Source organism: Diadema setosum, chromosome 2 (assembly GCF_964275005.1).
Source record: "Diadema setosum chromosome 2, eeDiaSeto1, whole genome shotgun sequence".
Taxonomy (NCBI): Eukaryota; Metazoa; Echinodermata; class Echinoidea; order Diadematoida; family Diadematidae; genus Diadema; species Diadema setosum.
Window position 1 is genome coordinate 4,302,591 of NC_092686.1, and position 22,917 is coordinate 4,325,507.

The 22,917-nt window shown below is 41.3% G+C and overlaps 4 protein-coding genes across 4 annotated transcripts; 2 read left to right on the forward strand and 2 right to left on the reverse strand.

Moving 5' to 3' along the window:
• The first annotated feature begins 412 nt into the window (after positions 1-412).
• LOC140237714 (uncharacterized) lies at positions 413-1,964 on the forward strand. The gene is made up of 2 exons (XM_072317638.1): positions 413-562; positions 1,293-1,964. The coding sequence occupies exons 1-2, from the start codon at positions 413-415 to the stop codon at positions 1,962-1,964; spliced, it is 822 nt and encodes a 273-aa protein (XP_072173739.1).
• A 2,852-nt stretch (positions 1,965-4,816) lies between these two features.
• On the forward strand, positions 4,817-6,145 carry LOC140237720 (uncharacterized protein F54H12.2-like). Its single transcript, XM_072317651.1, has one exon. The coding sequence runs from the start codon at positions 4,817-4,819 to the stop codon at positions 6,143-6,145; it is 1,329 nt and encodes a 442-aa protein (XP_072173752.1).
• A 4,037-nt stretch (positions 6,146-10,182) lies between these two features.
• Positions 10,183-11,829, reverse strand: LOC140237732 (uncharacterized). Its single transcript, XM_072317662.1, has one exon. It carries the CDS (start codon positions 11,827-11,829, stop codon positions 10,183-10,185), a length of 1,647 nt encoding a protein of 548 aa, XP_072173763.1.
• A 124-nt stretch (positions 11,830-11,953) lies between these two features.
• LOC140237741 (uncharacterized) lies at positions 11,954-15,260 on the reverse strand. The gene is made up of 4 exons (XM_072317671.1): positions 15,098-15,260; positions 14,661-14,798; positions 13,231-14,508; positions 11,954-12,390 (listed from the first exon to the last, which is right to left on the reverse strand). Exons 1-4 carry the CDS (start codon positions 15,258-15,260, stop codon positions 11,954-11,956), a joined length of 2,016 nt encoding a protein of 671 aa, XP_072173772.1.
• Between the last annotated feature and the right edge of the window lie 7,657 nt (positions 15,261-22,917).

The following is a 22,917-nucleotide window of genomic DNA, read 5'->3' on the forward strand; positions in this document are numbered from 1 at the left end:
GTCATTGTCTTAGATAGAAAAAAAACAAAAACAAAACATGAGGTATACAAGAGAGTGTGTATATGTAAGCGTGTGCGTGTGCGTGTGCGTGTGTGTGTGTGTGTGTTTGAGCATTGTTTTAGCCTGTACTTTTTGACCAATGAGAAAAGCGCAAGGACAAAATGTCGGAATGTTACGTGGTTTTGATTGGTGGAGAGGAGGAGGGGGGGGGGGGGTTGGGGGGAATGGCGCATGCGTGATTTTAGTGGGAGGAGTTTTGGTGAGTTGGATGGTATAAAGTTCGACGCGTTTGGCCCACTATTTCATCATAGCCACTTGTGCAATTGACTAGTGCTAGCTTACTCCAGCGTTCCTACGAATTGGAAACATGATGGCCACATCATCACCATCTTCGGAATTTGATCTTGCAACCATGTCGACACCACTGAATACACCGTGTGTGAGAAGAATTCCTAAGGACGACTTTGTTTCTGCCAGTAGGCCCATCAGCTATAGGCCTAAACGTGTCGCGGAGAGTCCATCACCGCCTACTTCTGTACCAGAGAACTTCTTGGCATTGAAGGTATGTACAATGAATCTCTTATATTATTATCTTTGTGTGTGTCGTTACAAGTATTGATTTCTTATCACTTAGAAAAAAAGAAAAAAAAAAGCATGAAGCGGACAAACTTTAAAAAAAGAAAGAAAAAAAAAACAGAAACAAAGGCATGTGGCATATATCATAGATTTGCTTTTTGCTGTAATTACGTTAAATATAATTTCTTTTCAATTCTTTTTTTTTTTATATCTTTGATATGTGCAGGATGTAACCTTCGAGAGTAAAGGCAAGAGGTTAAAGGTGCAGGAAGAGGCAGGGTGTCATTATAGTCATGAAGAGAGTTTGGATTTGTGTGAATTCGAATCGGGTTCAAAACCTTTCCATTTGGGTAAGAATCGTTTTGCTGTGGTTAAAACGTACAGAGGAGTAACGTACGTTGCCATACGTGAATACTACAAAAACAAGGACAGAAAGGACAATAGGATGTTACCCGGTATCAGGGGGATCAATCTAACCGCTGATGAATGGTGGAAATTAAGCAGATCTCTGAAGGGGATCAGCGATGCTGTGCGGGTGAAAGAAATGTCCAAGGAAAATGCTACCCGTTAGGGAGGGGTGTTTTAAGAACAGTTTGGGGGTGGGGGGGGGGGGGGATACGTTTCACAAACACAAGTTCAAAAAACAAAACAAAACAAAACAAAACAAATCTTGACTATTTGACACTCATACCCTGCCGTCTTTATACCACCTCTAGTCTGCCATTTCACAATTGGAGGGAGAGTTGGACAACAAACACCCAACCCCGGATGCCGCATCACCCAAGGCTAGCACCTGGGCCCCTCTGCGTCGGACGTACCGTCGGCTGACCCGCAACGAACTGGACCCGGTGAGGAAGACCCTCAATTACGACGAGGGTGATGCAGAGCAACAACAACAGCAGCAGCAGCAGCAGCAAGAAGTTATCGTCATTGAGGATGGGGAAATGGAGGAGGAGGGAGAACTGCCTATCATCAATGTCGAGGATGGGGAGTTGGATGAACTTGCGCAGAAGGACAAGGAGGATGACATCAGCGCCTCACTCCCCGCTGCTCCCATCTTGATGGCAGTGCGGGCACTGTCGTTTAATATGCACAACCTTGCTGTAGAGAACTGCATAGGGTGTATCATGGATTACGGAGGTCAGATGGACCACCCGGAGTGCTTGCTGCTACCATGGGAGGAAAAAGTGGACAGATACTTTCAGAGAGCGGTTGACAATATGAAAGAGCAAGATTTCCTCTCTTTCTTCGACGCTGTGTACAAAGTAGAGGAAATGTTCGATGATGAGCAAGACTTAGCCGTGGGAGAAGCGGTTGAGTTCTTCCACTTCAACATGAAAGAAGACAGAGTAGTAAATCACCTCAAACGGAAACTTTTGGAGCGATAATAACGGACAATTTACCCCCCCCCACCCTTGCAATACTTTTATTAGTCTATGTATCTCTGTCACACATTCTACATCGGTGCCTCTAAATTTTGAAATGAAATTGTCATTTTTTTTTCTTCCGAATGCTACAGAATTGAATTAAATTATGTTGGAGTGAAATGTAAACTTATACTGTCTGATGTTTATTTATTTTTTTTTTTTGCGTAAGAGCATGCGTATTGATAATTTCCGCGGATGTCTGAGGATTGATTAGTGATAGTGATGACGGTTAATGTGAATGAATATATGTATATATATAATAATAATATATACATATTATATGTTTGTGTGTGTGTGTGTGTGTGTGTGTGTGCGTGCGTGATAATGCGTGTGTGTCTGCGTGTGTGTCTGCGTGTGTGTGTGTTTGCGTGTGTGTTTGCGTGTGTGTGTGTGTGTGTGTGTGTGTGTACATGCGTGTGTGATTGTGGATGTTGCGTATAAAATGATGGGGTAAGAGATAGAATATCGTCATTTAGTTTTAAAAAAGTGGTGATAGTGGAGTGGTCAAGTATGGATGAATATTTGAGTAATATTTATGGAGATCCAAACCACGAGGCTGGATTTAGTGGAGCTGAAAAGTTGTACCGATACGTGAAGAAAGAAGGAGTGTACAATTTGACGCGAAGACAGGTGCGAGAGTGGTTGGCCGGTAATGAAACGTACACCCTTCATCGTCCCGTACGCAGAAAATTTGCAAAGAGTCGGGTCATGGCCTATGCTATGGATGAATTATGGCAACTTGATTTGGTGGATATGGCTTCTTTATCGAGATATAACTCGGGGTACAAGTACCTATTGACATGTATCGATGTGTTGTCCAAATATGCATGGGTCGTTCCACTTAAAGATAAAAAAGGAAAAAGTCTGGTGAAGGCGCTCAAGAAAATACTGGAATCTAAACGAGAGCCAATGTACATCCAGACGGATAAAGGGACGGAATTCACCAACAGGGTTTTTCAGTCATTTTTGAAGAAAAAGGGCATATACTTTTACACGACTCACAATACCACCAAAGCATCGGTGATTGAACGGTTTAACCGCACGTTAAAGGAAAAGAGGTACAAGTACTTTACCCATCGTGATACCTCTAAATACATAAACGTGCTACCCAGTTTTGTGAGAGCTTACAATCACTCATTCCACCGATCCATCCAAACCAAACCCATACTCGTGACAAAAGACAATGAAGGGGACGTTTGGAAAACTTTGTACATGAAAAAAAGTCGTGAGAAGACGATTAAGAAACCACGGTATAAAGCGGGAGATCGCGTTCGCATCAGTAGAGCCAAGCAAATTTTTGAGAAAGGGTATCGTCCGAATTGGACGAGAGAGGTATTCAATGTCACGAAGAAAAAGATGCGCGACGTACCCGTGTATAATTTGGAGGATGATCTTGGGGAGAAAGTAACAGGCACATTTTATGAGCCAGAGTTGCAAAGGGTGAAGAAAGACAAAGAGGGTCTATTTAGAGTTGAGAAAATATTAAAGAGTAGAACCCGCAACGGTAAAAAAGAATACTTTGTCAAATTCTTGGGTTACCCACCATCCTTTAACCTTTGGGTAGATAATATTCAAAAGTCATACCACGGGCAGTAACATCCCCATTTCAACCAGCAATCATGGACAGTGAAGACCAAGTTTACATCACCCTACCGAGCAACAGCTCCATGGATTACTTTCCTCACAACACGTTGACCAGTTTTACGACAAAATTGGCAACCCCTCTAGTTTTACGCGGGGAATATGAAGTGGCATTGGTCGATATCATCTATCCACATTCATGGTCAAACGTCAACTTCACAAATAACAAATACAGCATTTCACTAGGGGACCAGGTCATCACGATAGGTCGCATTCCTGAAGGCCATTACAGAGATACGCAGAGCATATGTATGGCATTCAATGAATCTCTGCCACCCAATATGCGAGACAAAGCGCGTTTTAACGTCAATCCAGCAACGCACAAAGTCAGAGCCACGATACAACCCAACAGCGGCGTTTACTTGAGCGAGGGTCTGGGTCAATTGTTTGGGTTTCCGGAAGGAACCCTTTACTCCAGTGAGGAAGCCAAATTTCTTCCCGACATTAATGGTGGGTTATTCGCCTTGTACGTTTACACCGACATTATCGAAAACCAGAGAGTAGGGGACATCAGCGCCCCTCTGTTAAGGATTGTAGCGGTGGACCATAAACGAGCTGGAGAGGTCATCGACCGATCTTACCAAATGCCCCACTACCTCCCTGTGAAGAGTAAATACATCGACACCATACACATAGATATAAGGAGTGACTTTGGGGACAAAGTGCCATTTCAATGCGGGAAGGTGGTCCTGAAATTACATTTTCGTTCTGTACGGAGACATCCATTTAACCTGTGATTTTCACACTGTATTATGGAGTACAGAGGAGGAGGAGGAGGAGGAGGAGGAGGAGGTTTGCCCATCTTCCGTGGAACTCGAATGCAAAGGGGCTATGGATTGGGCAGTATGTTAAAAGGGCTTCTCCGATCAGCTATCCCTATTGTAAAATCAGGGGGGAAATTACTGGGGAAGAAAGCATTGCAGACAGGGGTAAATGTAATGCGTGACGTCGCAAATGGACAGACAATCGCATCCGCCACCACATCCAACCTAAAAAAGTTGGGTCGGGATTTGGCTTCCAAGACGACGGGCGGCCGGGTGAAAAAAAGGGGTAAAAGGAAGCGTCCCAAGAAAAAGACTGTCAGTTCGCTGCCAGCTAAGAGAAGGAGAAGAACTTCAGACATCTTTGACCGCTAGATCTCCCTCCCCATCTTACCACCCAACTTATAAAAGATGGAGAGAATACATCACATGTCGTGTGAATGCTCAAAGTCAGAAATTGACTTATTCAGCATCCCACCGACCCAGACGACGGTGGAGAAGGGGAAATGGGTGCAATTTTTCCCCCTAACAAACATATCGGATGCAACGCCAATCCAGTTCCATCTCCAAGGGTCGACGGAGGAATACACTGACCTCTCACAAAGTTTACTCCATGTACAGGCAAAAGTAGTCAATGGTGATGGCACCCCTTTGGCTCAAGATGCTCAAGTTGGGCCTACCAACATGTTTTTGCACTCCCTGTTTAGCGACGTGGACTTGACGCTGAACGACAGACTCGTCACGCCGTCAACCAACACTTACGCTTACAGAGCTGCCCTTGAAACGCTGCTTACCTACGGGCCCGAAGCCAAAGAATCTCAGCTCACCTCCGCTCTCTTTTACAAAGACACGCCCGGTCAGATGGATGATGGGAACCCCCTGCGCACGGATGGTGGTAACCAGGGTCTGAAGGAAAGGCATCGTTTTATACAAGAAAGCAAGACCGTGGACATGGTGGGTGTCCTCCATCTGGACATGGTCTTTCAAGACAGGCTGCTCCTCGGTGGTGTGGACATTAAACTTAAACTCAATCGCAACAAAAACAGCTTCAGTCTCATGTCAGCCGCCGAGAATGCCAATTACAAAGTTCTCATCACCAGTGCATCGCTGCATGTGAGACGAGTAAAACTAAGCCCCGAGGCAGCCCTCCTCCATGCCAAGACATTGGAAACGCAAACGGCCAAATACCCCATCCGACGTGCTGAGGTCAAAACATTTTCGATACCAAGAGGGAACTTGTCTTTCACCAGAGAAAGCCTCATACTTGGGCAGCTGCCAAAACGACTGGTGATTGGCTGCGTCAGTAACACGGCTTTCAACGGGGACTACACCAAAAATCCTTTCAACTTTCATCATTACGATCTGAACTTTCTGGCCTTGTACGCGGACTCGGAGCAAATACCTTGGAAACCTATCCGTCCAAACTTTTCGGGACGTGACTCAAACTACATCCTGGCATACCAGACACTCTTTTCGGGCATCAATTCCATGTTCCAAGACAAGGGAAATCAAATTACCCGCACCGATTACAACAAGGGTTACACGCTGTATGCGTTTGACATGACACCGGATCTTTCTACGGGAGATTGCTTCAACTTGCGTAAACATGGCAACGTCCGACTAGAGATGCAATTTGCTACAGCACTACCGGAAACTGTAAATGTAATGGTCTATGCAGAATACGAAAGCGTGATAGAAATAGACAGAAACCGCAACGTGATCGTAGATTTTGGAGGTTGAGACAGGGGGGAGTGAAAACAAGGGGTACATTGGTATTCGTTGTTTGTTTGTTTGTATTTTTTTTCTAAAGTGTATACCATGGACACCCAGCAATTGCAATACATAGGGATGTTGGATCCAGCATTAAGCTGCGTCTTTGTAGGCGTTTTCCCATCCAATCGTTTACCCTCGTTCGTGGAAACTTACCCCGCTGCATTGATCGCCAATGTAGATACGCATGACCAAGATGGAAGCCACTGGGTTGCCATCTATTTTACCAAAACCAAAATGGGAGAATTCTTCGATTCATACGGGAGACATCCATCTATGTGTTCTCCTCATTTCGAACCTTTTTTAAACAGGTTTTCCAAAGCGTGGACTTATAACCAAAGGTCCCTGCAGTCATTTTGGTCAGCTGTGTGTGGGCAATATAGTCTGAATTATTTGTTGCGTAGGGTCAGAGGAAATAGCATGGCCAGTATCGTATCTACATTCAATCAAAGTCGTGCTCAAAATGACAGAAAAGTTCACGCATCCATCCAACGACTCTACCCTCGAAACAATCCACCCATTCACGATCCAAATTTCATTCTTAATCAAATATCGAAATCTTTGAACGATTGTGCATGAATGTAATGTTAGTTTGCATGAAAAAAAAATGTGAATGCATGAAATGTAGTTGATAGACGATGTATCGTAGTTTCTCGTAACTTAAAGAAAAAAAAATATGTGAGACTTCCTTGTAATTTACTTTGAAAACAAGTGTGCAAGGTGGAAATTTTTTGTTTGTTTGTTTGTTTGTTTTGGCATCCTGATCATGCGTACGTAATTTTCTCATATTTAGTACTTTATGTATGTATAAAGTGTTTAAGCGTGTGTGTCTTGACAATCCACACACACACACACACACACACACACACACACACGGTCACATGCATGTATAGAGAAATATAACGCAGTCTGAAGAGATAGAAAAAGAAGTCGTTCTTATCGTGTATACATCGATGTCGTATTTATTGTATCGATATACATTTCAATAAAGTTTCTCGGTTACATCGTGAAAAAAAATATTTACATTCGTCTTTTGTCTTCTTTTGTTAACAGTTGTTGAGAGATTCTGGTATTACCATGGGGGGTATATACAATAATGGATAATGGATGCATTTTCCAGTTACACCAGTAGAGAGAATCATTTCATAAACATACACATATGCTGAAACGTACAATTACAGACTGTTTCATCACGTTAAACTTTACAAACACAGAGAAGAATCCAAGGGATACTCGAGATATACTCGACAGTACAACGCGTAGACGTACATTTTTTCTTTCTTAAAAAGAAACAAAAAAAAAACATTTCAACGCATGAAAACAGATGTACATGGATATGCGCGTTAATCATAATGATATCGTTGAAAAGAACAAAATGTAGCAAAAATACAAACAGTGTGACAATATGCATAGCCAAACGTTTCCATATCATTCACATATGCTCAGACCCGTACACAATCGGTCAAACGATATATGCATCGCAAAAACTTGTTGGTATCAATCACATATATACCTAAACCAACATTTTCTTCTTTTTTTTCAATCGTACAGAAGAATGTGGTAGCGATCTACATAAACGAACAAAGAAGATAGAAATAATGCAAGTATTGTTTTGTTGTTCTGAACAATTTCCATATGTTTGCGTACTCATCTCACAGAATTTGTCTAAAAGTTTTCCCATCTCAAAGAAGATTTCTTTGACTTTTTTGAGGGTGGGCGTAGAGGCGTTTTAGACCTCGTGGTAATGATGGGTGGTGTCTGAGGTAACACTCTGGGGGAATTCGCCGCTCTTGCACCCTTCAGTTTAATCTGCTGCAAGATTTCACGGCGTTCCTTATTCATGATCAAAGATTCAGGAACATTGGCATCTCGCAGAACGTGTAAAAAGTATTGCCAACCCGTAGGCTTGGCTACTTTGCGATCTTTCAACACGTCATACATCAAATCGATCACATTAGAACCTCCGATAACTCTACCATTGAAAATTAATTCTCCTCGTGTGTTCCAACTCCATAAAGCATCTTCCGACTTCTTTAAAACATGATCCATCAACAAATTAGCCTTGTTTTTCAATGTCACGGGTAACATCTTTAAAATCTGCTCCCTCACGGAGGTTGTCTTCTCCCTGTCACTCTTTGGGAGTGCATCTTGAACATCATTTTCTGGAGAGGGCTGTTCACTGACTTTAAGGTGAATAGGCGTAGGTCTCGCCTCATGTTCCCGCAATTGAAGATACTTTTGCAAAGCTTCGTGATACAGTACCACTTTATCTTTGTCCGATAAGTCATCTGACTCTAAAATAGATTGAATACTCTGGTCCAATTTGGATAATACCCTACGTGCTGGCTGAGCACTCCCACAGATGCCTGAACTGCGCGTGCCAATTCTTTGGGTACCAATGTCAATTTCTTTGTGTGCTCCATCTATCTAACCCCCCCCCCCCGTCAACAGCCTCAAGATTGGACCAAGTATCGCGCCTAAAAATCCACCCTTTTGTAAAAAGGTATCTCTCCTTGTTTTATGACTGCTCCGTTTATTGGCAGCTTGACGTATATGTTTCTTATACCGCGATAAAGTCTTCTTTTGAGATGCCGTTAGAGGTACATTGCCTTTTAAAGTATTGGCGCAGCATTCTGATAGGCAAGTAATTAAGGACTTGTTAGCGTGCTGCAAAAAAGCTTTCCTCTGCCGAGGAGTGCACTTGGCCAGGACACGCAGTTCAGGCAAATGGGTCTTCACCCTTTGAGTCATGGTGATAGAATGAATACAGAGATGAAATCACATCTTACCTTATACTTTTTGGTACGTATACCGTGGTAAACTCATTTGGAAATACATTTGTTCGTAACCTGTGAGATTCTGGGGTGTTTGCCTTTAAATCAACCAACAAATAACCGTAAGGATTTTTAGTAGCGTCATAGTAGGCCTCTTGTACATATTTAGATTGACCCGGATAGAGTTGACGCCCCAAGTGCGTAATCTGCGATTTGTCTCTGGGGTTTTTGTAAATGACCAAATACTGAGCATTTAAACTGATGGTACGTGTCTCCTTACCCCCGTGAAAAAGGTTTTGAACGATAAATATGACAGACAAATTGCGATGATGCGAACCCCGTGTAAACAGACTTGTCATGTTAGCGTCTTTGGTACATTCAGCCATCAAATCATCGACGACGATCAAGTTACGTACATTTGGATCGATGAGACTTTCGAAATTGCTCGGAAATCCATCGATGAATTCAATGCCTGGTATTTCGTTTAACATTTCTGTATAAGCACGTTGATAAACCCCGTAACACCAAATTATTTTCTGCGGTGGGTTTTCAATCATATCTTGATTGAATTTCAACAGCTTCCGCACAAATACAGTTTTGCCGCTCCCTGTAGGGCCTGCCACTATGCAGGTAAACGGATGCACAAATTTGATGGTCATGGTAACAGTCGTTGACAAACCGCCCACCCTCCTCGCAAGACCTTACCAACTACAAATGAAATGAATGTGGACTGTAAGGGGTTGATGTAGATGATGGCACGAGCGAGACACAGCGTGGTTCGACCAATCCACTCCATGAATTCCCTGCACATACGTACAGTATGGTTATAATAGATAGAGCAGAGGTGTAACCCTCTCCTGCGATTTGTACACAACCCCATCTTACGGTGCAGTTGATGCAAACGTCTTTCGCTGGGTCAAACCCTCTGGCGCTGCAGACGTTGCGATCAAAGGAAAGTCAGTTGGTATCGAGACGAGCAATTGTTCCGTTAAATAGATGACCAATGCGACATTGGCTGTGCACAAAATGAATGAATGAATGAATGATAGATGTTCTAAACCAAATTAGCTAAGCACTACTCCACAGTCAACGTGCTTCTCGCTCGACTGTTGTTGATAAAACTGACACAATGCCCGATTACCCGGGGAATAAATAACCTCCCCCAAAACAAAACAACAACAACAAGAAAGATTGGAGGGGGACTGAACGATAACGTAAGTAAAACAAAAACTCTTACCCCACATATCCGTATGGAACGGTAAAGAAATCTGGTCGGATAATGCGCTTGTCATACACGACTCTATAGTCTTTAGAACCGACACGAGTTTCAATGCGCTGTTTCTTACATTCCCTCGTAATTTGATGGGGATTGGTGACGGTGATTTTTTCCGACTTGTCAGATCCTACGTTTTTCACCATCTGTTTCATCGTGTCAAAGTTCAACAGCTGAGAATTACTGTAGTTCAACGTAATTCCTTTCACTTTGCACGATGTCTTTCCATTATCGAGCTTGTACGCGTAGTTCTTCGGTCCACCGGATATGAAGGTAGTAATGTACCTTCCATCCAATTCATCGGTGAGATCTCCCAAGAAATCTCCGAGAGGCGGACACCAGTCTTGGGGTTGGTTTGCTCGCTCGATGTAAATAACACTGTCTGTGTCGTAGTACAATACACGTTCCCCCAAACGATCCAAAACATTGTACAGCTTCAACCGTGCTTGGGCCGTCGTGAAAGCCGCAAGCACCACGTTGGACCGAGGACTCTGCTGTTCAAACTCATCCCTCTTGACTGAGCGAACTTCTACAACTTCATCGTTTACAAAGTTTAGATCGACCACTCTGATCTCATCCGAGATCAAAAGCTTATAGAGCTCAGCGGGGTCAGAAATCACCCTGATATCTGTCAGATTACTTCTCATTCCAAATCGTCCCCAAAACGAATTTAGCATCAGCTTACTTAGAGATCGTAGCCCCTTATTCTTCACAATCTTGTCTCGATCTAACTCAAAGCCCTCTCTGTCTCGATAATCACTGAGATACTTTTCGCGATCATTTTCAGTCTTGCACCAATCAGGCCAACCTGAGGCTTCCTGCTTTATCTTGAGGAACGTATTTATGTAGGAGGTAAACAAGCCATCGTACTTGCGAAGGTTGTTAAAATCTATTGGCATGTTTGGGATGTGCTGAGCCTTCTCAGGAAAGTGCCAGACGGACTCAATTTCAACCACCCTGTACCCCTTTTGCACAGCCTTCTCAACCTCTAAGGTAACCCACGTGCTGCGAATCACCCGCTCCTCCTCACTGTGCCTACAAGGCATCTGCTCGGCACGTTCGGCGCAAGCGTAGCAGAGTGGAAAGAGCAACTTACCATTGACCTTGCATGGTAGAACGGGATGCAGCAGGTCTTGGGGAGGCAACACTTTGCATCTTACAAGGCCGTAATATTGGGACACATCTTTGAAATTGTGGGTAATGATCTGGGGATGACCCAATGGGTAAGAACCATATTTATTGATGCTGGGGTACAGAGAGGTGAAATCCACGTATTTGATTTTCTCACCCATCTGACACTCGTAAAACAGACAGCTGGCATTGGTGCGACCGCCGTAAAAGGCATCTCGAGGATTCAGGGGGGTGGGATTGGGGAAGGTTTGTTTAATGCGTTGAGGAATGGACCCTTCAACTTTTGCCCACTCACACTCCCACATTGTGACGTACTTCCAATCCTTGAGTATGTTTTGTACGTACCTTTTCTTTTCGAGCGTGTCCAGGTACAGCTCTCCCATCGTCTTCTTGATGCCTGGCCTGATACTGTTTGTGTTGAAGGCATAGCAATTGGGGCATCCATGCCAGTAGCACCCATTGAATTCATACACCATTTTATTTTCCTGGCAATAGCCATCCAAATAGTACTTACCCACTTTCACTTCACCTTGATTCCTAGCGTGCTGAATGTAGACACCATTCTGTTCCGCGACATGTGCCAACCAGCGCAATGCTTTGTTAGACTGAATGTCTTTGGGGGGTGTATCCTAGAGGTGGAATAATACCGATGGTTTTTTCTCGAAGGAAATTCCTCCGAAAAACGAGATGACAGGCAGCGGCGATAGTGATGCAATTGGAGAATGGATCGACACCCCTATCCCCCGGGAAAGCTCTCGTTATCTCTCGAAACAAGTTTCTAAATTTTAGACAACATCGCCTCAAGATATCCACGTCACTCACGCAATAGGCATGGATTTCCTCCTCCATCACAAACTGTCTACCCAAAGCAACCTCCTTCTCATACCATTGAAGAAATTCTTCCCTCTTTTTCGATGACATACCGGATGGATGGTAGTACTTCGCATCCGGCATGGGTCCTCGATATTTGGCATTGGCTGTTGTATTGAAGAAGTGTGGGAAAAATCCCTTCTTCAATTCTTCTACACCAAACGTGGCTGGTAAAGCGGAAAGAGGCATGGCTAGAAAGTTCAAAGAGTCGATAAATTTGACACGATTGAAAGAAACATCCATACTCATAATTTTCCCTCCGGCAAGGACAAGCTTGGGGATGATGCAATTCCTATACAAGTAGTCTTGAATAAAAACGCCATCATAGCCCTTGAAATTATGAGCGATAAAGAGAGTGCGAGCATTCTTTTTGGATCCAAAAATCCACTTACAGAATTCATCGCCCGTATCTGGTCCTTTAAAAACCACTTGTTTTTCTTCAAACTTTCCACAGTATTTACAATCTTCTTCAAATGGCTTTTGCGCACAAGCAGTACACGCCCTTTGTGCCACGCAGTAGTTGGGCACGTGCTTACCCGTTTCCTGGGTGCACTCAAAATCGAAGAACACATATTTCTTGAGATTTCTTTGACCCTTGTATTTGTTGCCATCATCATCATCATCATTATCCACATATATTACCTCCCTTCTTGTCTTCTTCTTTTTTTTCTCCTTTCCCCTCTCTTTACCCCTTCTCTCACCCTTCCCACTTTCCATAGTTTCCTCCTCCTCTTCCTCCTCCCCATCATCATCATCATCCTCATCCTCATTATCAGACGGCTTATCCCGCGTTGAGTACTGGTACTCCGTTTGCATATAGCATTTATGTCCAGGATCAACAAACATGACGCATAATTTGCAAAACATTTGGCCACAAATGTGCTGGGTTTTGTGCTTCTTGAGTAGTTCTGTGCTACACAATGTCTGACACTCTACACATTGAAAATACAATTCACATACCCCATTTTGCTTGTGATTTATCAAGCACTGTTGATTCTTGAAGTTACGATCACAGTCGGTGCATCGTTCGTATGAATCAGATTCATTGGTGACTGGGCAATTTTTTCCTCGGCAGAGTTTGCAAGTGTGGATGCACTTGTGTTCGAGTCTGCCATCATATCCTTTCAAACACTTTTCGCAAAAGTAGGATTTATTGTAAAAAGCGCTCATTGATGTAATGAGGTCAAAATGATTGTCATGGATGTAGAGGTAGATGGTATGTTGCCTATCTTCAGGACCCGTATATGTGACAAAATTCAAGTGTTCCCTGGAAACAAGCACCACTCTGTAATTTGCCATGCGTGGCGTATTCTCAAAGAGTTTTATCTCTTCGATACCACATCTGGTGTTGACGGGAATCCCAGCCTGCTTGTACAGGTCAATGGCATATTCCCTCTGTTCTTTGTACCCCTGTCTAATAGAGTTCCAATTTGGGTGCTTTTCGATACGAGCAATCCCCGTCACTATGGCCCTAGGGCAGCACATGTTGTCTGCATTTTTCATCCTAATAATACATCTCTTCCTAAACAACATGTCGTCAATCGATAAACACCTCACCGACGACCCACGACCATTAGGCATTGCCATGTGTATGATGTTAAACGAGACATTTTCATCTAGAGTTACCTCTTCATTTGACTGAATGGTATTCTCAAGTTTTGTTGCAAAAGCCTCGTGGTTCAACTGATCCCTCCTTACGAATGGCATGCTTACGGGTCTATCTAACTGTGGCGTATTAAATACAAGTCTGACAAAATCCCTGTCGTTCACCCCTTGAACCATCTCTTCAATAATATTCTCAAACATCTCATTCACTCGTGGCATCATATTGATTATGGGAACACTATTCTCTATGGGTTGAAATGACACTGTATAATCAGTAACATTGGCATTGTACTTGCGTACATGTTTCTGGCTCACTTTGGTGATGTGATGGGTAGGCAGAGGGGCATCTCTCGCAGGGATAGCATCTGCAGCACGCTTCTTGGAAGCTACGGTGGAAGACCCACCAACGTGCACAGAGGAGGAGGAGGAGGGTCCGGCCACTGCCGCTGCCGGTGGTTGGCCTCGGGAGGGTCCGGCCACTACCGCTGCCGATGGTTGGTCGCGGGAGGGTCCAGCCACTGCCGCTACTGATGGTTGACCCCGGGAAGGTCCTGCCACTGCTGTTGGTGATTGGCAGCGGGAGGGACGGACTTCTACAGCTGCATAATTCTGATATCCATGCTGGCGTTGCTCTTCATGATTTTCCCAAAGCATTTCCAGCAAATGCTCATCTGGAATACCTGCGAATATGATTACACACACATACATACACTTAAAGCTGCATATAGATGAATACAGACCCATGTTCCCTCCATTAGATTTCCTTCATACAAAAAAAAATCAGAAAAAAAAAGAAAGAAAACAAATGCAAAGTGTGTATTTTGTAACTTACCATCATCATCAAAGTCTGGAGCAACTTCCTCGTTTGAACAACCATGCTGCAGCTTTGTTATTGGAGGAATGTGAGGCTGTGGTTCTGGCTGATTTTCAACGTCCACACGCACCTCCAGCAAATGCTCATCGGGGATGCCTGAGGATATAACAAAATCAAAGTTAATAACTTTTAGGCATTGCAAATGCACTATACGAAAGGTTTAATATATGTATATATTTCGTTTTAGTGGTGGACTAATGTTTGAACCAAATTGCTTTTTTTCCAGATGGTGATTTATATATATATATATATATATATATATATATATATATATTATATATATATAGTCATACAAATATCTATTTCATAGTGCAATAATATGTACATGTCCTAATACTTTAGAGAGAAGCAAACAAACAAACAAAACAAAAACCAAAGTGAAAATAAACACTTACCATCTTCAAAGTCCGGCAAACTTAAAAAGTACGCTGTTCTGGAAAATACCAATGCATGCTGCTCTGGTTCAAGGTCCTCGTAAAGTTCCTCTCGGAGATTCGACACATCTTCCAAACATGTACACGCTTGAAGCTTTTGTATCAATTCACACGTAGAAATCATGATGAAGTCCAAATAATTGTCAAACAAACATGTTGATTCAAGGACAGCTTGCTTGTAATATCATGCTTGTCCCGCCATGCCCTTTTATCCTACCTATTTCCTCTACCCCCATCACCCCTGCTCATATTCTCATTGGTCGAAATACACACATCCTCTACCCCCCCATCCTATCCCCTCCACCAATCAAAACCACGTAACATTCCGACATTTTGTCCTTGCGCTTTTCTCATTGGTCAAAAAGTACAGGCTAAAACAATGCTCAAACACAAACACACACACACACACACGCACACGCACACGCACACGCTTACATATACACACTCTCTTGTATACCTCATGTTTTGTTTTGTTTTTTTTTTCTATCTAAGACAATGACACAGACTTGCGAATCATAACATCCGGGAGATTCATTAATTACCTCTTCCATTGTTTTTTTGCTCAAAGGAATCGTTCATTTACACATTCGTATTTTGTTGGTATTCACTCTCATTGTTTTCTTTTTCTTTCACTCCTCCACAAACAAACTCTTGAAGATGCGCTAATTACCCCCCCCTTCCATCATATACAACAGTGTACACGAAGATGCGCTAATTACCCCCTCTTCCAAAACATATACAGGAAGATGCACTAATTACCCCTCTTCCAGTGTATGCAGTATACCAGAAATCACACTTAGCCCAATTTTTGCTCTCTGCTGTATGCATTATGCTGGCAATCACACTTGCCTTTGCTTTTTTCCAGTGTATGCAGTATGGCGGATATCACACTTGCCTCTGCTTTTTCCGGTGTACGCAGTAATAGGCCGGAAGTCACACTTGCCTCTGCTTTTTCCGGTGTATGCAGTAATAGGCCGGAAGTCACACTTGCCTTGCTATAAAGGCTTTACTCTCTTCTAGTTTGTACGCCGGCCTTCAGACAGGTAACAGAGCTGAACAGTATTCTATCTTGTAGGAAAATGTATACATCATTTTCTCAAGCGCTCGCTCGCTTCGCTCGCTCGCGAAGAAAGTAACATCGACATACACTGTAAGGTATGGCTCAGACGTTGACAACATCAAATAGTATAGGCCTATATGTAAACATGCTATGACGCGAGTAACTGGGGACCATTTGCAAAATATGTACGAAAACAAACAAACAAACCATAACAAAAACTATATCGCCATAATTGAACCCCTCTCCATTTCCTGAATCATTCCTGAGAAACGACAGTGACTGGTGACTCAGTCAGGATACATCTATGAGCATACCCATGGAAGATCAGGGGCGTCGAATCTATCTCGGGGGGGGGGGGGGGGGGGGCAAAGGGGCATTTGCCCCGCCCCTACGGAAGTGTTTAGGCAGACAAATCATTTATCCCCCAAGCAATTCCCAAGATAAGGACAAATCTCGAACTTTCTTAATGGAAAATCCAAATATCGCCAGAACTACGCACCAGATCGTTGTATTGCAGTCATAAACATGCAAAAGCTCCGCTATACAGGATCCCTTTCGATAGACTTTGTACACTTTTGAGATTGACGTATATTTCCCTAATTTATCAAAGAGTGTGCAGCAGATCTTTCACTTAACAAAAGCACCCTCATGCAGAGGCGTCGATGGGGGGGGGGGATGGTTCCCCCATAAAAGTGGGACAAACAAAAGCGAAAAAATAGCTACAAACGGCAGTGTTTGGAGTGTAAAATGTCAAAATTTTAAAGCTCGCTCGCATTCAATCGCTGTGCCATTCTCCTGATGCTGCTGCCAGTGAATGGCAGCAGTTGCGCCCGGTGCGCCCCGGCCCGCGATTTTTTTTTTTTTTTCCGTAACCCTAACGCGTCGAAATTGCCAATTGTGTCACTTGAGCAAAGGCTATCAGCGTACTGGCTGGTTTTGTACGCATGCGCTCGGACTTGGACGTTATGCATACTGTACTGATATACAGTATGTACACAACCAGTGGCATGGTCGTCTGCTAACACAGAGTCAGATTTGAATGTGAATGGCACGCCCTTCAAACATAACAACGGGTTTGTGTGTAGGTTTGTGCGTGCGTGTGTGTGTGTGTGTGTGTGTGTGTGTGTTTAAAAAAGAAGGTGATTCAGCAGCACAAGACAGTGTGTGCGTAAGGCAGATATGGATTGGCTTGAAGTTACTAAGTAGAGAAAGCCTTTTCTGAGATATTCATGCAGAATTCTATGTCAAGTAATACGCTACGCATGTGATAGGCCTATATTGTACTGTGTGTTAAGAAAAATATGATTTAGAAGCACAACAGATAAGAATTCAGCTGCTTATTTTTGTTCAAATTAATTTCATTGTAAACATGGGCCTGATATCGATGAAATTCTAATAAAGAATATCCTTTAAAAAAAAGTTTTTTCTTGTATTATTCTGTTCGCACTGCAAGTATACACTCAACAGTAACACGTTCCCATTAATCGAAGTTCCAGAGGAAAATGAGAAGTGAGGACACAGGTCGTACATGGTAAATTGGAGCTTTATTCAAAGATGTTTCACATGAGCAAGCCGTTTAGCAAGTATATCATTTTACAAAACTCAGCACTCGGTATATTGTGTACAACATAGAATAAGCAGGGAGGTGACTCACCTTGCTGGTATAATATTAGCAGGGAGGTGAGACTAAAATTTTCTCACCTCCCTGGTACACTGGTACACGGGAGGGTGCCTTTTTCAATTAAAGTTACAAAATCACTGGTCACTTTCACTGACAGCGATCACTTGTGTTCGGATTATTTATGGGCTGCCTTATACCAGGGAGGTGGAGTTCCTCTCACCTCCCTGCTTATACGCGGCAGCCTGAAAAGTGGAGTGAGCGTCAGGTGGTGTCCGTTGACAAGCCACGAATGATTTTTTTTTTTTTTTTTTTTTTTAGGGGGGGGGGGGAGTAGGATAATAGTGCTGCTTTAGATGTGTACATAGGCCGTGAGGTAAAAGAAATTTCATTTCAATTCAATTCAATTCGATTTTATTGTCCGTTTCTGGAAATTTGTTTTGTTAGCATGCATACAAGTTACATCGATACATACATATACAGAGTACACGTTTAACATGGATACATAGACATGATAAACACGCAAGAGATATACAGCAATACAATGTCAATGTCATTGTCAGAAATACATAACATTAAAGAAATATTAATCTGTTTAAATTATCGTTGTGTTGGGTGTGGTGTGCATTATACACAAGTGTGTAAATATGTATCAGATTTATGATAACTATATAAAACTTTTAAACAATATAAATTAATACATCTTTACGTCTAGTGATTGTATATATAAAAATCTCGAAGGCTATTTACGTGTGTGTGCGTGTATGTGTATACGTGTGTGAACGTACAAAAATGTAAGTCTATGTCTTTTGACAAAACCGTATAAATTGCATCCATACGATTGTTCTTTTGTTTTTGTTTTTTACAACAGCTAAGATACTGTATAATATAGTAATTTGCTAGTCAACTGTTAGGATGGCGTTAACAGCTGTCTGTGAAGGGTTAGTGTATAGGATCGCATTTGTATAACATCAAAAATCTACGGTTTAAAGATGTTAAAAGCAATGACAGTATTCAGTGAAACATTGTGCAGACATCCATGTGACATTTACATGAATGGTTAGTCCAGCGTGGCACGACATAACTATGTGCATGTATAAGGTTGACCTAACATTGGTTCGAAACCAAGATGTTGACTCCACTAGGAATTAAATGAATCTAAAATGGAATACAAACATGTATTTTAAAGGTCCGTTTACCGTTGAGAACAGTGATTTAAAAAATGTTCAAGATATCACTTTTGATGCATATTATGTGTATGTCATTTCGTTGTATCACAAAACATCCCACCATATAAAACGTTTTCAATAAAGCATGAAATATAAGGAGATATCACTATTTTTCTCACTAAACCATAACTGTAGACGGTTTAATCTGGAAACATTTTTTATTATAACTATTGTACACATTTTGTATATCTAAAAATACATAACATCGATGATAATGGTTCAAATATTTACATTGGTTGTTTCTATCCCTGACGCACATTTAAGAACTATTTTGAAGTACCAATGCTGGGTTTTTGTTTCATATGCAAAAGGTAAATGATGCCTTTACGTTAGAATATGAAATTTTGCATACAAGTATACATATACTTTCTTTTCTATTCTCTTGTATAGGAAGTCGCTGGAAACGTCATAGATTGCCTGATTTTCGTGATCGATTATAATTTGTTGAAAATTAGAATGATACCTTTTCCTCAAACTTTAACCAATAATATTTTCTTATTCGCCAAGGTTCTTTTTTTTTTTCTTAGAAGTTATCTTTAGTTTGGACTTCCCCTTACTTTAGGTTTCAAACACAGACCTGTAAATTCATCTATTTCAACGTTTGACGTTGTATCTCAGATCAGCAAAAGTTGTCGATTTCTACAGCCTGGATGCATTAGGATGCGTGCAGAAAATGCACAGAAATTGGTGAGGAAAAACATATAGCACTAATACTAAAGTAGTCATATGAGCGGTTGAATTGGCAGGAAGGGATGGAACAAACTTTATGAACATCCCAGCTAGCAGACGGAGGTCAAAAAGACGTCTCAATTTGGTCGCAACTACATGGTCAAAGTTTGTCGCAAGTCTGAAAATGACCAGAAAATGACGTGATTTCAACGTCTCTTTGAAACGAATTTATCACGTCATGTTGTGTACCTCCTCATGTGTTACGTCAGTTTTCCGACATATTTATTAACTAACATTGGCAATATATTGATGACGTAAAATTTACGTCAATTTTGCGACGTCATTTTTACGTCATAAACACGTATTAATGACGCAATCTACGTTGGTTTGCAACGTATTCATACCGTTATCTAAATGACGTCTTAATACCGTAATCTATACTTTGTTTTACAACGCATTTATGACGTCATATGAGCGACGTATTAACGTGAAATTTTCTTCAGTTTTGCTTCAAATTATAGCGACGAACTAAAGACGTAAAAATTCAAGTCAATTTTGTGACGTATTATTCACGTCATATTTACGACGCATAAGTGAAGTAAAATTTACGTTGCTTTGCAACGTATTTATCACGTCATATTAATGACGTATTATAACGTGAAATTTGGGCTACATTGTTTTGGGACGTATTTATGACGTTAGATTAGCAACATATGAACGTTATGTTCCCGTCAGTTTTGCGAGGTCTTTGTGACGTCATATAATTAGGCCTATGAATTATAGAGTTTTATTGTTATATCAGTTTGCTTTGCGACGTGATTATCACGTCATATTAATAACGTATTATAGCGTTAAATTTACGTTGTTTTGCGACGTATTTATGACGTTATATTAACGACATGTGAACGTTATGTTCACGTCAGTTTTGTGACATCTTTATGACGTCATATAATTAGGCCTACGAATTATAGTTTTGTAGAGTTATATCAGTTTGTTTTGCAACGTATATATCACGTCATATTAATGACGTATTATAACGTGAAATTTAGACTACATTGTTTTGGGACGTATTTATGACGTTATATTAGAGACATATGAACGTTATGTTCACGTCAGTTTTGCGACGTCTTTGTGACGTCATATAGGCCTACGAATTATAGAGTTTTATAGTTATATCAGTTTGCTTTGCGACGTGTTTATCACGTCATATTAATGACGTATTATAACGTTAGATTTACGTTGTTTTGCGACGTATCTATAACGTTGTATTAGCAACATATTAACGTTATGTTCACGTCAATTTTGCGATGTCTTTATGACGTCATTTTATTAGGCCTACGAATAGAGTTTATAGAGTTATATCGGTTTGCTTTGCAAGGTATTTATCACTTCATATTAATGACGTATTATAACGTTAAACTTACGTTGTTTTGCAACGTATTTATGACGTTATATTAACGACATATGAACGTTATGTTCACGTCAGTTTTGCGACGTCTTTATGACGTCATATAATTAGGCCTACGAATTATAGTATTGTAGAGTTATATAAGTTTGTTTTGCAACGTATTTATCACGTCATATCAATGACGTATTATGACGTTAAATTTACGTTGTTTTGCGACGTATTTAAGACGTTATATTAGCGACATATTAACGTTATATTTACGTAAGTTTTTCGACGTCTTTATGACGTCATATAATTAGGCCTACTAATTATAGTTTTATAGAGTTATAGCAGCTTGCTTTGCGACATACTGTCGTCAGAATGACGACATTTTCACGTCATTACTGTCGTCAGAAAGACGTCGAAACTGTCAACAATAAGACGATTTTTTGTTCAAATGGAAGATATAAAAATGACGTCATTATTTAGACTTCAGAAAGGCGCAATAATTGTCGTTTGTTTAACGTAAATAAGCAAAGAAAGCAGACGTCATTTACACGTCTTAAACTGACGCCAGAAAGTCGTATTTCTGCTCAAATGGATGACGTCTAAAAGACGACATATTTGTGACGTCTTTCTGACGTTTGGGTTGTTATACAAAGACGTCATAAAGACGTGTAAATTACTAATTTAAGGACGAGACTGACGTCAAAAAAGTCTTTTAGACGAAAATAAACAAAGATACTGGACGTCATATAAACGTTTCAAACTGACGTCAATATGTCATATTTTCGCTCAAATGGAAGTTTTCCAAAAGACGTCATTGGTGGTCATATAAGAGTCGTCTTAATGACGTGTAAATCACAACTCTTAAGACAAGATGTACGTCAGAACGTCATGAGCACGTCGTTTACACGTCAACTCATGACTTTTTAACGTATATTGGAAAAGAAAACAAGGAATACATCTGAGAGACGCCTTTTCTTCAAGAACAAGGGAAATGGACGTGATTTTGACGTGATTTTGAAGTCGTGGCCAATTGGTTTATCAGTATTTTGGTTTAAAATTTAATAAAGCGCTTGTGAGCATGCACCTCAAGGTACAATCATGATAAAAATCTAACCTACCCTACTCCTGCAAATGTCCTAAGCCTTATATCTACGTCTACCACCTATTCATATATAGTTGCTAGGACTGTTGTATCACGTTTAAGGGGGAAATTTGTAATGCTTTATGACATGGTTACTAAACTAGGTCACAGCAGGCTCAATCTTGAAATATATAAATATGTGTTCATAAATGATTTTATAATTATGACCAGAATCATGAGATTGTTTACTTTTTCAGACGTGAACAACGACCAGCTGTGACCTCGCTTTCATTTTCTTTCAGAATAAATCTTGATTACGTTTTTTTTACGTTAGCATACACGAAACGATATACTGCACACCTACCACACCCACACAAACACATAAACACACAAACACACAACACACATTGCACGCACTCGCACATACACACAAAGACACACACACAAAGTGCATGGAAGGTGCAATCATTGCACTTTCAGGCGCCCGCCCTCGAGTTTTCGGTGCAAAGAAAAAAAACAAAAACAAAAAACACACACACACATTGCAACATTGCTGATATATTCCGTACTTTTGTCCAGGCTTGGTATGGAGCTATATACTACGGACACCATAATATGATGGCTATCATCGTTTAAACGTATAGTGATATATCAGTTTCCTATAAATGCATACTATAAAAACGCGTAAATAGCGTCTGTGACTCTGAACAGATGCTTGATGTTCCAAC